This window comes from Schistocerca cancellata, chromosome 3, assembly GCF_023864275.1.
Source record: "Schistocerca cancellata isolate TAMUIC-IGC-003103 chromosome 3, iqSchCanc2.1, whole genome shotgun sequence".
Lineage (NCBI taxonomy): Eukaryota > Metazoa > Arthropoda > Insecta > Orthoptera > Acrididae > Schistocerca > Schistocerca cancellata.
The window spans coordinates 181,089,161-181,106,254 of NC_064628.1; the positions used below are offsets into that span (position 1 = coordinate 181,089,161).

A 17,094-nucleotide genomic window follows, 5' to 3' on the forward strand; every position below is an offset into this window, starting at 1 on the left:
ATCTGACTCAGTAATTGCGAACCTGTATAGAATTTACTTACCATTACCGGTATTCCGCTAAGTGCTACGAATAACACGAAATAATGTTGTTGTGATTACGGAATGAATGAGTTTTCTTATACGTTTGCTTATTTACAAATTTAATCATGTGTAAACTGCCTAGTTTATAACTCTGTCGGAACGTCTTCGTGCAATATGACTTGATTAACAGGCACAGTTTACGAGAAGAAGAGGATGAAGTCAGTATGTGAATAAGGGGCGATGTCGGAGAGCTCTACAGTTATCCAAGATGCAATGAAAATCAAAGTAATGTATATATGTGGCAGTACCAGCTGAATCAGAGAAACAGATGCCGAAAGGCGCTAGGAAACTGAACTGGCCCTTGGGATTCAGACACAGTACTTAAGTAAGAGAAACCAGTCGCAGTACAGTTATGACAATTCTAGTGGCTGACCACTTGCGAGGAGTGTGATGTGGAAACAACGCCTCCATGCCAGCTCGAAGAGGGTTACGCTGGCTGTGGTATAATTTTTGTATTTGGAAAATACAAGGCAAATTATTGAAATTGTATCGTAAATGGGAGTAGAAGTAATCCACGACCGTGGAAACAACAGCTCATCTATTTCCCAGGGACCTGCCTCTGTGAAAATCTGCGACTTTCAGATTACAAAACATATCATTCTAGCTATTTGTTTTGTTATCGGGCCTTCGTGATGTTTTATTGACTGAAATAAAGATAAATGGTAATTTTAACTGTGGAGGGCAAAAATACTTACAATCCATTCGAAAACTGAACTATAAACGTGGGTGATATACCTCCAGGTAGGATCTACATAAGATAAAAAAGGTTGTTCCTATCTTCGAAAAATACTAACGTTTGAATTTGGACCTCCAGGTAGCATCTACATAAGATAAAAAAGATTGTTCCTATCTTCGAAAAATACTAACGTTTGAATTTGATTGTATGATGAAACTAAACCGTAAAGCATTCCTTCCACTGCGAAAAGTGTTCTTATTTTTCGTACTCTTCTGTTTAGTTTCAGTAGGCTATCCTTTCTCAAGTCCACTGGGAAACGGTAAACTTTAGTATGCTTTTTACCTATGCACCAGCATTAATTAGGACCTAGCACCTCTTATTTTCTGTGTTACGAAGCAGATACTACTGATTCAAATTTATGGTGAACAACATTAGAATTAAAGAAATTGTACACGTTTGATCAAACTTATAGACTAACAGAAACACGTGATTTTCAGGAAGACCATTTATATTGTCATCTTTTGAGTTCCACTCCAACTGAGGAGCGCTAAAATCCTCTGACGAAGATCATTGTAACGGGAGATAATGGTATCAACGTATTATATACCAATATTGCTGCTGCGAAACATCGACTACAGTAACGCTGGATACCGTCAGAATTCACTATCGAACAGTCCCACAACAGCAACAATATTGCACACCACGTTGTGTTTCACAGACCATATTGATCTGTTCCTATCCATAGATTACTAGCGAAGCGCTGTAAATCGCTGAAAAACGGATGTAGTTGACACTGATACTTTAAAAACTAATAAATTATTTTGAGACATTCCATCGATGGTTTCTCCTACTCACCTTAGCATGTAAAGGATTTCGCCGTCTGGATGGATGCGTACCAGTACGTTGGGTACCGTCACGAACTGGAATTCTGCATGTTTGGCATTTGGGAAGTACACCTCTGGCTTCCAGATCGCCTTCACCAGGTTGGGGTCATTAAGATCGAGAGGCTCCGTGATGTTGGAGTGCCGCAGTCGCGAGTCTTGCCACTTCTGCCGCAGGTACAGGTCTACCTCGTAGTCCTACGGGAATACCACAAAAGAAAATTTGAACAAAGGCAGCAGACAGCGACCACTAATTTGGAAGTGATAACAACATATGAAATTATGGACATTCATACTAAGGTACAATTTATGGTAGTCAACAAATACGGTTGATGATTATTATCTGCGAAAAAAATGATTTACTATGATACAGTGATTTGTTGGCTGGTTATCAAATTAATTTCACACGAAATGTTGGTCCTCTTAAAGAGATAAGCATTTCACTGTTTGTAATGTATGTTAATGAAGAACTTAGATTCTCGTGCCCCTAATCCAAAATGCCTTATCTATATGAAAAAAAAAGAAGTACTCAAAAGACATGGTCGGATGTCAATGTAACTTCTTACACGCACACACAGTAACTGGCTGTATGTAAATGATTAAACTACCAGACCTTTGTGATAGAATCAGACCATAGTGCATTAGCGTTATTCGTTCTTAGCCCTGTTACAGACCAGGCTGGATACAAACTATGCGATTAAAAGTATCCGGACACCTGGCTGGAAACGACTTAAAAGTTCGTGGCGCCCTCCATCGGTAATGCTGGAATTCAGTAGGGTGTTGGTCCACCCTTAGCCTTGATGACAACTACCACTCTCGCAGGCAAACGTTCAATCAGGTGCTGGAAGGTTTCTTGGGGAATGGCAGCCCATCCTTCACGAAGTGCTGCACTGAAGAGAGGTATCGATGTCGGTCGGTGAGGCCTGGCACGAAGTCGGCGTTCCGAAACATCCCAAAGGTGCTCTATAGCATTCAGGTCATGCCTCTGTGCAGCTCAGTCCATTACAGGGATGTTATTGTCGTGTAACCACTCCGCCACAGACCGTGCATTATGAACAGGTGCTCGATCGTGTTGAGAGCTGGAATTGCCATCCCGGAATTGCTCTTCAACAGTGGGAAGCAAGAATGTGCTTAAAACATCATTGTATGCCTGTTCTGTGATAGATCATGCAAAACAACAAGGGGTGAAAAACACTACCACACCATAACACCTCCGCCTCCGAATTTTACTGTTGCCACTACACACGCTGGCAGATGACGTTCACTGGACATTCGCCATACCCATACCCAGCCAGCGGATCGCCACATTGTGTACCGTGATTCATCACTCCGCATGTTTTCCCACTGTCCAATCAGCCAATATCTACGCTCCTTACACCAAGCGAGGTGTCGTTCTTCATTTACCGGCGTAATGTGTGGCTTATGAGCAGCCGCTGGACCATGAAATCCAAGTTTTCTCACCTCTCGTGTAACTGTCATAGTACTTGCAGTGGATCCTGATGCAGTTTGGAATTCGTGTGTGATGGTCTGGATAGATGTCTGCCTATTACAAATTACGACATTCTTCAACGGTCGGCGGTCTCTGTCAGTCAACAGACGAACTCGACCTGTACGCTTTTGTGCTGCATGTGTCCCTTCACGTTTTCACTTCACTATCACATTGGAAACAGTGGACCTAGGGATGTTTAGGAACGTGGAAATCTCGCGTACAGACGTATGACACAACTGATACCCAGTCACCCTACCACGTTGTAAGTCAGCTCTGCGGAGGGCACCATTCTGCTCGGTCAGGATGTCTAATGACTACTGAGGTTGCTGATATGGAGTACGTGGCAGTAGGTGGAAGCACAATGCACCTAATATGAAAAAAGTATGTTTTTGTGGGTGTCCAGATACTTTTGAACACATAGTGTATAACGGTTCGGAGAACGTCGGATGCTAGGTGATCACTTTGAGGGTCATGAAGATGCTGTGTACTTTTGTGCGACGGGGTTATCATCACTTGACTGAGATTGAAAAGGACCTCATTGTGGCTCTCCATTTTGTCGACTGCCGAAATCGTACACTATCCAGACTTGTGGCGCTTTCGGATGTGATGGTGGCCCGATGGAGGACTGCATTGGAATCTGGGAGTAGCCGTACTCATCGTCAAGGTTCCTGTCGACCAAGTGTGACCATCACAAGAGAGGAATGCTGTATTTCATACAGAACATCTTACTCCCTTCACAAAAGCGTCCGTCATCCGAAAACAAGTAATAGACTCTCTCTACCATTCTGTCAAATTCACTTTATTGGTCGGAGATATAGACGACATGAAGCACCAGTTCCAACGGTTATGGGTGAACTTGCCTCAGGAGAGGATTATATGGCTTTATTACTCCCTTCAGTGCATGCACTCTGAGCAAAGGTGATGCAACGTTTGATAAGTAGTCTCATACTGCCAAGTTCTTTATATATTTGAATCGATTTTGTAATCAATGAAATAGCACTACATACTCTCTAAAGGCGTGCAGTTTGCTTCCTCCCCCTCCTCTCCCACCTTCCACTCCCGGGTACTACACTTCTTTTGTCAGTCACCGTATATTCAGCTGCATTCAGTAACAGGTGTTACGCTATATGAATGGGAACTGTGCGTGTATATTAGTAAGACAGTACAGATCCTTCTAAATTTTTAGTTTTCTGTGAGTTTCTGTTGAACCCCCAAAAGTAGCGCTACAGGTGTACGCTGCAGATTTTGATGCACAGTTTTGTTTCTATTTGTCCTTATACATGCAGCTATCTTGGTATATTCGTTGAAAAGCCAGTCGCCTAATTAAATAAACCGATATGTTTCATTAAAAAAACAGTAGTGGTCGAATAGAGAATAGAACCGATGCATATTTAATGTTCACCTCCAAAATTGGTTTGGTTTTATTATTTGGTGTACCACTGCTACTTCTGTTTCAAGTAAAAAATCTAAGATGTCCTTCTGATAAAGTTTCTACTTATTCGTAAAGATGATTATTAGAATAACGCTTTTACTGATGTACAATGTTAGATGATTGTTATATGGCTGCGATGTATACACTTAATTTTTCGTATACAAAGTGATATATAAACAAGTTCTCTGAAATGAAACATGACATCTGATATAGTTCTTTTCTTCACAATAATCTACTTCGCAATGCAAGATATCAAGAAGACGGAATTGTATATTTCTCTTCTACTCGTGATGGATAATGTCTTGCCAATAAACTTGTACGCGTTGCATATTGTTGCTGTGACTATATATATTGGGCATACACTGAACATGGGTGAAATTAGGTGTTACACTTCAATGATTTTACAGGTATGCAAGGAACAAAAAATGGTTTAAATGGCTCTGAGCACTATGGGACTTAACATCTGAGGTCATCAGTCCCCTATAACTTTAGAACTACTTAAACCTAACTAACCTAAGGACATCACACACATCCATGCCAGAGGTAAGATTCGAACCTGCAACCGTAGGAGTCGCGTGGTTCCGTACTGAAGCACCTAGAACCGCTCGGCTACCATGGCCGGGTGCAAGGAACAGTGTGTGTGTGTGTGTGTGTGTGTGTGTGTGTGTGTGTGACAGAGAGAGAGAGAGAGAGAGAGAGAGAAAGTAACGTAGTTGTAGTGACATCAAGGAATGATTTGATTTGTCGGTTCAAAGAATTTATTGTCAGTGGGCATCTCAAGTAAGAGCACACAAGGGTTGACGTTTTGTTGAACGTGAAGGGAGAATGAAAGATTCGTTTCACTATAGCTACTGTTGTAGGATACTTTGCTATATGTGACAGCTGTACTTCTTCCGTGGGATCCTTTGGTTCAGTGCTTATCGTTGCTTCCTCTGCCGACGTGCAGTACGAAGGTTACAGGTTGGTGCCATACACTTATCGTCACCAGATTAAAAAACTTGGTAAAGTATTAAATTAAACGTGCACCAATCAACGTTTAGCTTGTCTCATTGTCGTAAACTGACTGTCATGAAAGTGGCCTAAATTTGTTATTAACAGCATGAGCACTGTCCAGTCACATTAATGTGACCACCTATCAAAAGTCTGAATAACCTCGTTTTGGAGCGCAGACTGCTGCGAGACGTGCATTATGCCTTCCAGAATAACGGAATCACCCAGCAAATGCCGCGAATGTCAGTAGCAGGTACTGTTCTCAGCTGCATTACTACAATTAGTGTGCTTAACTTTAACATCCCACTCTAAAGTACTCTAACGTAGTAATATACCAAGTAATATGCCAACATCTTATATAAATCACCTATTGAAAGGGCACTACGAATTCCGCGAAGGGCACAGTATGAGAAGAATAAAACGGAGGGGGAGGGGGGGAGAAAGTTCTACATCTTATGATGATTTAACTTGCCAAATAATCTATATAACTACTAGTATCCTCTGTATCTGATATACAAAGAAGTCCTCTCCAAAAACTGACAAGGATACCTAAGATTTTTCGTACCTTACATTTTAAAACTACGTAGTCCTCATAATTTCACACCAATACATCTGCCATGTTGGTAAGACGGTAACATAATGTATGTCGTTTACCCTTGGTAACGGTGCTATGCGGATTATTTGGTCTCCCATTCATAGTTGGATTTCACGAAGAGTGCTGTCAGTAGGGCGTTATTAGGCTTTTACCTGCACAGTTTTAATTGGTAATCAATAAAACACCATATATAAAATGTTACGCTCGTATCATCTACCCTCGTAGAAATGAGATGGTTCCAAGGATTTTTTTTCATTCTGCATCAGCTACGCCTGATGAATTGTATCGAGGAATATGAAGTATATTATCATGGGTGCTCTTGTTTTCTTCGTAACCAGAAATCAACGATAGTCGCAGCACATGAATAACGACTTTACTAACTCTGATACCACGTAAATATTTATCTTGAACTTTTAATCAACAACATAAAAATGTGTCGACGCGTATCTGTGATTTTTTGAGTTTATAAAGCTGCTATCAATCAGTCATATCCTTTCCAATTACAAGTAAAGGTCACGTCATGTCCTACCAGACCACGAAATGTATCAGCATTCACTTTAGCAGAAAGTTCTGCCTACATCGCCAGCAGCTCGGAGGATGCTTGTTATGCACACGTTTGTCTTTATTGTGAGTTCCTAGCTATAAGCGGCTTCCAACGGTTTAGCTTTTCTCGTAATGGCTCTTCGGTACTTTGCCAAATATTCAGTTGGGGCTACATGTGAATCATGCCGCCTATGCAAAGAAGCGCAGCTCAAAACTTTGGTACATGTCAGACCACAATTTTTAAAAATCTTTCCATGTGTGTTTTCTGTCATCATGATATGTATTACAGTGACTTTAAGAGGATCTCCAGGTATTATTACAACGTTCGTGATATTTGCTGTCAAGGTTTCTGATCAGGTACGGCTTCTAGTTGAGCAGCCAATGTTGACCGATCATATTCTAATCATACTAATCATACCATAGTTACTTAAATCATTGTTTTACTGCCAAGACAGCAGTCTGACACATGAATTATTAGACACACAATGGAACTGTAACATGTATGTGTCATCAGCTTCAATCATTCACAATCAGGCCCTTATTTACCTACGGAATGATGTTCCGATCATCGGGATCGTTAGGTGGGCGGTGCAAACGTGACCTGTTTAGTAGTAGGTTCTCGATATAAGAATTGTGTCATAATGAAGTGTAGCGTATTTACTAATCGATTATTTGTTTGGACCTATTTCTAAGAAACTGTCTACTCTTTGGGCATATCCTAACGGATTACATTACTACTGATTCTTGTTTCTCCTACTTCATCCAAATAAATACATTTTAGTTGTGCAGTTACAACAGGCACAGGTATGTCCTCATCAAAGATTATTGCGGGATTAGCTATACTACTATAGAACATCCAAACGGATACGAGCCCTAGGGATTCTACAGACTAGTCTCTGATTCGTGGTACGTGATGCATATTAAAGAAATGATATATATAGGGAGGAAACATGTATCCTTGATTCTGCAAAAAGCTCGTAAGAAAATATAAAAGTTAGCGATAAGTCTGAGACACAGAACGCATGATGAAAATGTAGATTCAAATGACAGAACCTATCCCATCTTCATCAAAGGAAGTGCAGTACTGATTGATAAGACTTGATAATCTCATTTGTCGTTCACTATATGGCTAAACCGTAAAGTAGGAGAGAATATTTTTATAAAAGCGTTTTGTATTCTGTAGACATCTTGTCGTAATGAAAGGTCAATATCAGAAGAACGAAGTCATAAGACACATAATGCCGATTTTCGTGGTACCGATGGCTCACGACATGTATCTCACACGTAAAGGCGTCGAAGAAAACTCCCGCACGTTGGAAATGCCCCCGCAACCCATCCTTGTACTGATTTTTATTGCCAGTTTGAGAGGTACTTTTCGTATTTTGTTTTCCAGAGCATGAAGAAAAATGTATGATCAATAAGCTGTAACCATTTTTCCACACCTAGAAATGCCTAGTTGATTTTTCATGAACATTATATGGATTCCTACAGAGTCATTGACTATTTAATGAATTGATTAACTGTCTTTCCAAAAAAAGGAACAGGCACAGTTGGGCTGTAGTTTGTATCGTTTCACAAAGTCTAGGGAACTATGTTCACCATACCGCCATACCGCATGTATTAGCATCGGAATACTATGACGACGGCATGCGCAGCACACTGACAATTGTCCTAAGTTGACCTCTTTCACTGTGGAAGAAGTATAATTGATTGTTACGATAACCCATATACTTACAGGTAATTAACTAGTTCTGCTGCCGGAAGAGACGTCAACTTAAGCCCGAGCTGAGAAACAAAGAAGTGACATTGGTTGTCAACAATTTCCCATTTTACCAGCTGCTCTTCTGTCTGATAAAGTTTGGACACCTCAACATCATGCTCAGTATGGCATGACTGCACGAGACGGACGGCGACCGGTACTGTACTCTACATGCAGTCTTAAGGGTAAATCGTCACCGAGTGGATAGCATCTTCGCCTTCAAATAAAACGTTGTTAGTGGCAGAAGCTCTGACGGACTGGATTAACCACTAGTGGAAAACATTGACATCGAGTGATCACATTTCTCAGAACATGTATCTGACGTGTTAGTCATCCAAAATGGTTGCAACTCTAAAACATTATCACATTATCCTATGCTACTTGTGTATACGCTGCGCTCCTGCCTCACATGACTAAAATCTCGAAATATTGACTGTAATAGAAAAGAGAAAATCTTGATAGCTAACTAAAGATAAGGTCCGACCATTACCGGTGATGAGAAAGTACTTTCGTATCAAGAATATTTTACGATGTTTGGTGCTAATTTGATATCTCTTACCTTGTCATCGAAAGCTCGTTGGGCGATCGATACCACTTCATAGGACTGGCCGGCATTCATCTCATGTACTCTCGAATATTAATTACAAAATGCCCTTGCACGCATTTTAGTCACACAACACACACTTCGTACATTGAAAATTTGACTGAAAATTGAAACCTTGCGAGTTACTACCATAACTGATTCAGCTTCGTACTACATACCCATCATCTAGTATCCCATTGCAGAAGTCACAACGCCCCTGTGACCCAGGTCGATCACGGCTTCCACATGTAAATGCCACACTGGTTGCATAAGGTTCAAAAGATATTGCACACATTGAACATATTTCTGGTGACAATCTTAAACGTAAGTCAGACCAATTTAAGAGGACTCTGCGTTACGGTTTCCCACTTAAGATGGTGGTGGACATCCATGATTACAGAAATCCAACATTATGTAACTATTACTTGTTACATACTGGATTGAAAGTAAGTACTTTTCTCAAATTTTCCATTTGCTTCATCAGTTACTCTGGATGTCGCACTTCTATAATTGGTAGTTAGTTCTCGATACTGTCATAAGACAAATTGTTTCGTTAGCGTAAAGAAATTTCCAAACATTCGATAATAATCTTCAAAACGATCTTTTACATGATTGAATACTCTTGAAGGCCACCTTAGCTGTCTACAGGTTCCTGTGTTGACTCATAAGGGAAACTGTGCGGCTAACGAGGCCTTAAAGAATTTTCATTCATTTTCAAAAAAGAAGAATCAAGCCTTTTTAAGATTATTTTGGAGAATTTTTGGCGTTTCTTTACAGTAACAGTGTATAATCTAAACTGTGATTGCCCTAACTGTAAAATAGTTGGAACTATTTGGGTCTGATAAACAAGGTCCCCTTGTCAGGCGGCCAGAAAACAGCGTTTTAGGAAAGGCCCATGTCTGAATCCCTTTAGGATCAGGTGAATATCAACTTCACAGGACCACTGTCGTTATTACGAAAAGAAAATCTCTCTTGTTTAATGGATTATGACCAGATGTCAACGACTATTGCGCGAGTGGTGGATTTGTCTCCGGTGTCTTCGTTTACTGTTGAGCAGCTCTAAACATGATCCTTCTAGATGACCAACAGATTTTTCCTGTAGAGTTTTACGATACATGTAAATGGTGTGACGTCCAGCAGCTCACAACTTTCTAGTTCTATTCTGTATCTAATGCGGAAGCAGAGCTGTTGACTGGTAGAATTAATGCTAAAATGCGAAAGATAATGACGACGACGGCCTCGAGTAAGCTGCCGAGATGCGATTGCAGATGGGGCTGTCCGATGATATGGCAAGTACTGGTTCCAATGCCTTGAGTAGATTGCAAAATGCTGCAACCAATCATAATAGTATTTATATAGGAGAAACGTAGAGCCTCTGGGGCCATGTTCCTTGTGGCTTATATGATAAGATGTGATGCCACAAAATAAGGATGGCCCAAGTCCATATAAATAATTGTCCCCTTTTTTTAAAGGTATCGCAGTGTGCCAGCCACCAGTTCTGAGGAGGGAGCTACATGGATGCGATCTACGACAGCAAGATTTTCCTTACTGTGTTTTACGAGTCATTACTAGGTGACTGTTACAAGAACCACTAGTGGAAGTCACCATCTCCGGACTCAACTGGCTGCTACCTGGTGCTCGCGCCAAGTCGAATGCCGTGGACTTTGTGCCTTCCAAAACTCTTTACATGACGTGTTACTCACTGTATGGGTATCAACGTTCAAGCCCGGTGCCCAACAGCCGCTCAACCTCTCAGCCACCATCGCTTGCGTGAGCAAATTTCTTGCCGCGTGCCTCTCCTCGTGTGAGCAGACACTGTTGCTACTGTACGGGACACGGCGTGATACGGAGCACCTCATTCGCTGCGACCAAGCAACTTTTAGTGCATGCGAACTGCTTGTCGCCTGCTGCTGCGGTCAGCACCCTTGCGTGGTCGTTGTCATCATCACTCTATCAGCCATGCGTCTCTGTTGACGCTAGCACTTCTATCAGGGCCGCCTAAGTCTTATGACCTCGGTATATTCGCTTCTCCGAGAATAATCCAGAGCTGCAGTAGTTTATTGAGTAATAAATGAATGTACTCAAAAATTTTCATATTGACACGTCGGACGATTATCAGGCATTCGCGCATAGCACCAGTGCTGCCCCAACCAGTATGGTGAAATAATGGCTTTCTGACGCTAACATCTTAGTTCCACCACTCGCTGTAGCCGCTATACACCCCCGACCACTACATCAGTAGTTGAACCCCTTTGTAGTCACAACAAAGTCTTTTAACAGATCTTACGCTGTCGATCCACAAAACCATGAAACCTTACCCAAAACTATCGCTTTCTTTACATGACGTGTTACTCACTGTATGGATATCAACGTCAGGATGCAATGCTACATGACGCAATGTCACCTGGCCAAAGTGACACCATGTCCATACGGCTCCACTTCGCATTTATTCTTCTGCCACAAGTCTGAAATCAGTAGAGAATACTCTTCCAATCTGAGGTTTTGTTCTTAAATAAGGTTTAGTAATTCCTAACTTTTCTATTTCTGGCGGTGCGTCCATGAGTGCATAAAGCCTCGATCAACTCTAGAAGCATTTATCAAACTATTTCAGAAAATTACTGAATATTTCAACCCCATGGAACTTCCCAATAAACGCGACAGCCTTGTGATACCGGGTGTGCAGATCAAATACAGCATGGGCTCACTTGTCTGCTAGGGGTATCAACTATTGCCATATTTTTGCAATGCCCACCTATGTGAATGCGGATTTTTAAAAGTGCTACTTTCTTTTTACATGAAACAAAAACCTACGTCCATATCGTCATCTACCAGGGCAGAAAGCATGCTGCTAACATGGCTCTTCATTTGGAGGGCTTACTGACTGGGATGTTACAGACTAGCATTCTCTTGCAGTTTACAAAAAATTCGGCAGGAGTTTAAATTAGTTACTACAAGTATTACTAGGACCTCACTAACTGGCGCGGATTTAGTTTCCCTTCTTAATTGGTTCACAGTCATCAAGAACAGAAATAGGTCTAGAATACTCTGCTCCAATAAATGTGTATGTATATGTCACTTAATTCAAAACATGAAAGTATGAAGGATGTTTAAATGTTATTCGTTGGCTTATATTTTAAAACTGTACAGTGATAATACTGAATAGCTTACAATCTGTGATTCTTCTCTCGATGAGTATACGTTATCTTTGGTTTGTGGTACGACGGGCCCCTAATGAAGACACACTTCTACTTAATCCTCGTGTGACGCTCGTCGTAGCGAGAGGATGCTCTCATATAGGCGTTTAATGGTTAAGGCTTTACCAAATTCAGAGCTATTTATTTCTGAAATACTTACTGTGTGAAAATCTAGGCCAGACCATTCTCACAACTTGTTTTTTATTTAGTATCCTTTTTAGTAGAGCAACTACAAATTAATTTTTATTACACGTGGTAAATTTAAGACACAATGTCTTTAGGAAATTAGGGAAGGTACTAGAGATAACACAATTACAAACCAACAAATAGTCCTAATTCTCGGTTGACTCACCTAAGTTCAAATTAATCGAGCCACTAAAATATTCGTGTAGCATCTGTATCTATGACACAAGACCTACGAACAATATGAGCCTACAACATCAGGTACAACAACGACCACAATAAACATCGCAAAAGGATAAAATCGTAACAGTTTCGGTGTGGCGAACTGGCCTCTTTTGTAATAAAATATTTGGAACGGTCTGGGTGTAGAAAATCAAAAATAATTCTGTATATTCTTGTAAATTTCCTTGGTAATTCGCACTGTTTCTAATATGAACTGTTTGCCTGGTCGTTGCGTAAGCAAGGTAAACACACACATACCTCCTTCGTTAATCCTCAGTCCTCTTCACCTGCTCTTTATCTCAGTGGTACAGCTAGGGTAGGGCGTCCAATTCATCTGCTGATCTACTGCGCGTACTTTAAAGGTTCATCATACCATTGCCATGTATTTCCAAAAAGTGAGAATTCCAGATATCAATTGTTTGTTCCAAATTCGCAAATATATTTACTTAATCAGCTACGAAAGCGTTTGTTTCACGAAACTTCTTTCACAAAGATGTAGGGATGCGAAGATATGCGAATACTGCTGCGTGATCACCAACTGTTAGCTCTTTCATTAAATATTCTTGCACAGAATCACCGCTGGCAACCAGTTACGTGCAACAGAACGCCTGGCCACAATGTGCAAATAATGGATGCAATAATAGTCTTCGAGAAGATAAATACGCGAGTGACATATTCATTTTCACGATAGTGGCATCTTACAAGAATTTTTTATAGAACTTAAATGATTTGTGTAAGACTCTAGTATCCTAAACACGAAACTGTTAGGCTTTCTTTACTTTAAACACAGGAACTGTACATGAATGTTGTGTACAAGGAATAAAGACGTCAGGGTACTAGCGAGTGCTCAGTACAGTAATAACATTGCAATGTCTCGACTGTGACTGAAATGCCTTATCACTAACCGAACTAATGGCAGGCACGCAAATATAACTTGTGACATAAACACAACACAAACGAATCAGTACCTGACCGCTACTGTCCAGCTTTCGGTATAACCCCATCGAAATTACTTTCCGTTAAACCCAGTAATAAGCACGTATTTGTACACGTACAGACCTTAAGTCTGCAGCAAATTTAAAGAGGACGAAGTAGCATTCAGGAACCCCGAGATACCTACGGGGCAAAGTAGTTAATAGATTAAATTTTCTAAGGCATGTACTTTCTTTAGAAAACACATTTTCAACAACCAAAAAACCCTCCGGTAATATAAATTTACAGACACGCTGGCTTTGTCATAGAAAGTAAATTTTTAATAATTAGGCCTATCAACTTCTCTTTCGAGAAGACATGGAAGAAGCATGTGACGCACTCTAATGCGCCAAAAATTTTGTTTTCAAACCCCGTTTTGTATCTGTCCTACCAATTCTTCAGCATTTAAGCAGTGTCAGTTTCTTACGCTGCGCTGTTTCCCATGTAAATAAGTGTGGGTGTTTCATAATTCCTGTTGGAACTTACTAAACACTGCGTTCTCAAATGCACCGTCTGGATGTAAAACGAAGCTGAATATTATGTTGTAACGTAACAGCAGTAGTTACCACATAAACACTATAAAATCGTTAAGTTTTTGGAGAACAATTTATGTAATGAAGTATCAAAATTAACCTACTGGCATTGTTGTGAACCTCAGGAACCACCTAACTGAATTAATACGCATTAAGTAGTTTTTGTAACAGGATATCAAAGAATAGTGGTACTATTCAAAATGACTGTAAGAAATATTACTAAGGGACGTACTTTTTGAAACTCAATTTTCGAATATCTAATCACGCACCGCGGGGATACACAATGTGTTTTCCTTTCCAGATGGTTTCAGTGACACTGCATCGTCGCCGACACAGTAGGACTGAATGCCGCATAGAACCTTGTGCCATGTCATGTGAATTAGGAGAGATGCCGAAAAGTGGGTCGAATCAGTATATAAGGGGGTGACACCATTGAGCACATTTATGTATAAGTCGACTCTAAAAATTATGTTTGGCTGAATGAATTTTCCGATCATAATAACAAAGAGCAACAATAAGACTGGAAGACGAAGAACGAATTGCTCGGATTACATAGGACGTAATATAGAGATGTATTCTTTTACCCCTACTCTTGAGTCCATACATCGAAGAAGCAATGACGAAAATAAAGTAAATATCCTTGTTTACGCTGAAAGGAAATCAATGATAAGTTTCGCTAATGACGTTGTTATCCTCAGAGAAAGTCACGAAGAACTATATAACAATTATTGACAGGAATGAACAGTTTAATGAATACAGAATACGCGCTGACAGTAAAACGAAGAAAGGGGAAAGCAGAGATAAGATCAGAAATGAGAATAGCGAGCAAATTAGCATCAGAATAGGGGATCACCAAACAGACTAAGTTACGCAATTCTCTTACGTAGGCAGCAAAATAACCCACCATCAATGGTGCTACGACAGCATAAAAAGGAGACTAGCACAGGCAAAAACTGTAATCCTGGCCGAGAGAACTCTGCTGGTATCAAACAAAGGTCTTAATTAGAGGAATGATTTTTTGAGAATGTAAATTTCTAGCACAGCATTGTATGCCACTAAAACATGCACCCTGCGAAAACTTCGTGGCCATCAGTCCTTATGTTAAGTATCTCGCTGTTCTCACTTCTGCTACTTCTCTTTATTTTCGTCTTTCTTCGGTTTACTCTCAATCCATATTCTGTACTCATTAGATTCCATTTAGCAGATCATATATTTTCTTCTTCACTTTCACTCAGGATAGCAATGTCATCAGCAAATCGTGTCACTGATGGCTTTCACCTAAGACTTTAAGTCCACTCCTGATAATATCTTTTATTTATATCATTGCTTTTTCGACGTACAGGTTGAACAATAGACGCGAAAGACTACATACCTTTCTTTCCCCTTTTTAAACCGAGCACTTCGTTACTGGTCGTCCACTCTTGTCATGCCCCCTTGGCTCTTGGTTTTTCCCGTCTATCCCTATAGTTCTGCCCCTTTTTTCTCAAAATTTCCAAAATTCTGCATCATTTCACATTGACGATCGCTTATTCCAGGTCTACAAATACTACGAACATGTACTTATTTTCTTTAGCCTTATCAATCGCAACGTCAGAATTGCCTCTCTGGTACTTTTACGTTTTCTTAAGCCACACCGATCGTCATCTAACACATTCTCCGTTTACTTTTCCATTTTCTGTATATTATTCTTATAAGCAACTTGGATGTAGGTGCTGTTAAGCTTATTGTGCGATAATTCTCGCACTTGTCAGCTCTAACAGTCTTCGCAATTATGTGGATCATATTTTTTCGAAAGTCAGGTGGTATGTCACCGGATTCATACATTCTGCACACCAACGTGAATAGTCGTTTTGGTGCGACTTCATCCACTGATTTTAGAAATTCTGATGGAATGTTATCTATCTGTCCTGCCTTACTTGACCTTAAGTCCTACAAAGCTCTTTCCAATTCTGATTCTGATACAGGATTCCCTATCTCTTCTGAATCTATTCCTCTTCTTCTTCTTTCCCATCAGATAAATCTTCCCCCTCATAGAGGCTTTCAGTGTATTGTTTCCACCCATTCGCTGTCTCCTCTGCATTTAGCATTGGAAATCCCATTTCACTCTTAATGTTACCATCCTTGCTTTTTATGTCACAGAAGGATGTTTTTACTTTCCTATAAACAAGTTATCTGAAAGAGTAACTAAGGTGGGCAGTGAACTGAAATATTCGTGTGTCTTGTAGATTATGTCCGAACGCCATATTAACCATACCCTTTGGAATATTAGTCGATCGTCTCAAAAGTAATAAACTTTAGTTGGTGCTTTTTACAGACAATGTTATTCACAACTGTGATTATTAATGTGCTTGTACAGTGTAAGATAAGTACCTCCATTCGGCTGGGTGAAACGGAGCTGCAGAGTTTTGTAAATGTCTTGTGAAGTAGCTACAATTTTACTTCACGCTGAGCCAAGTCGGGCGATCGGCAGAACAAGAGGCAGTTTTTGAGTGCAATGAATAGCGAGCAGGAACTTTTAGCATTGTGTAAGCTGAAAGTTTGGGTGGAAGTGGAAGTTAAGCATGTAATTAAAAGCAAACGAAGGGAATTTCACTAGGTCACACAAGTCATTATGTCGTAGTAAAGCAAAGACTGTTATAGAAATGTTGGGTTCGATTACCTGCGGTTTGTTGCACCAAGAAGTGGCAAATTGAAGACAACCGACATCACAGTATTTCGTTATGAGATCATTTTCAAATCTACCTCTTCGTGGTGCACACACAAACAGACTGAGTAGGAGACACTGTCGTCATTCCCTGCTGCAATTATGACATCACATATTACGTTGATTCAGCTACAACGTTTGCATGAAACTGCGATATTCGCAACTACGAGCGTCGAGTGTGGCGCTCCACGGACGCATCGGACTCTCGACATGAAGTGGACGTCGTTCATCAAGCAGAAGAGATCCCAACGACTAGA

At 40.5% G+C, this 17,094-nt stretch overlaps 1 protein-coding gene across 1 annotated transcript in view; it reads right to left on the reverse strand.

Moving 5' to 3' along the window:
• The window catches only part of LOC126176187 (glycine receptor subunit alpha-3-like), a 701,283-nt gene that overhangs the window by 212,877 nt on the left and 471,312 nt on the right, over positions 1–17,094 (reverse strand). Inside the window, exon 5 of the mRNA XM_049923329.1 lies at positions 1,613–1,836. Coding sequence (XP_049779286.1) covers positions 1,613–1,836 — 224 coding nt within the window. The remainder of the gene's footprint in view (positions 1–1,612; positions 1,837–17,094) is intronic.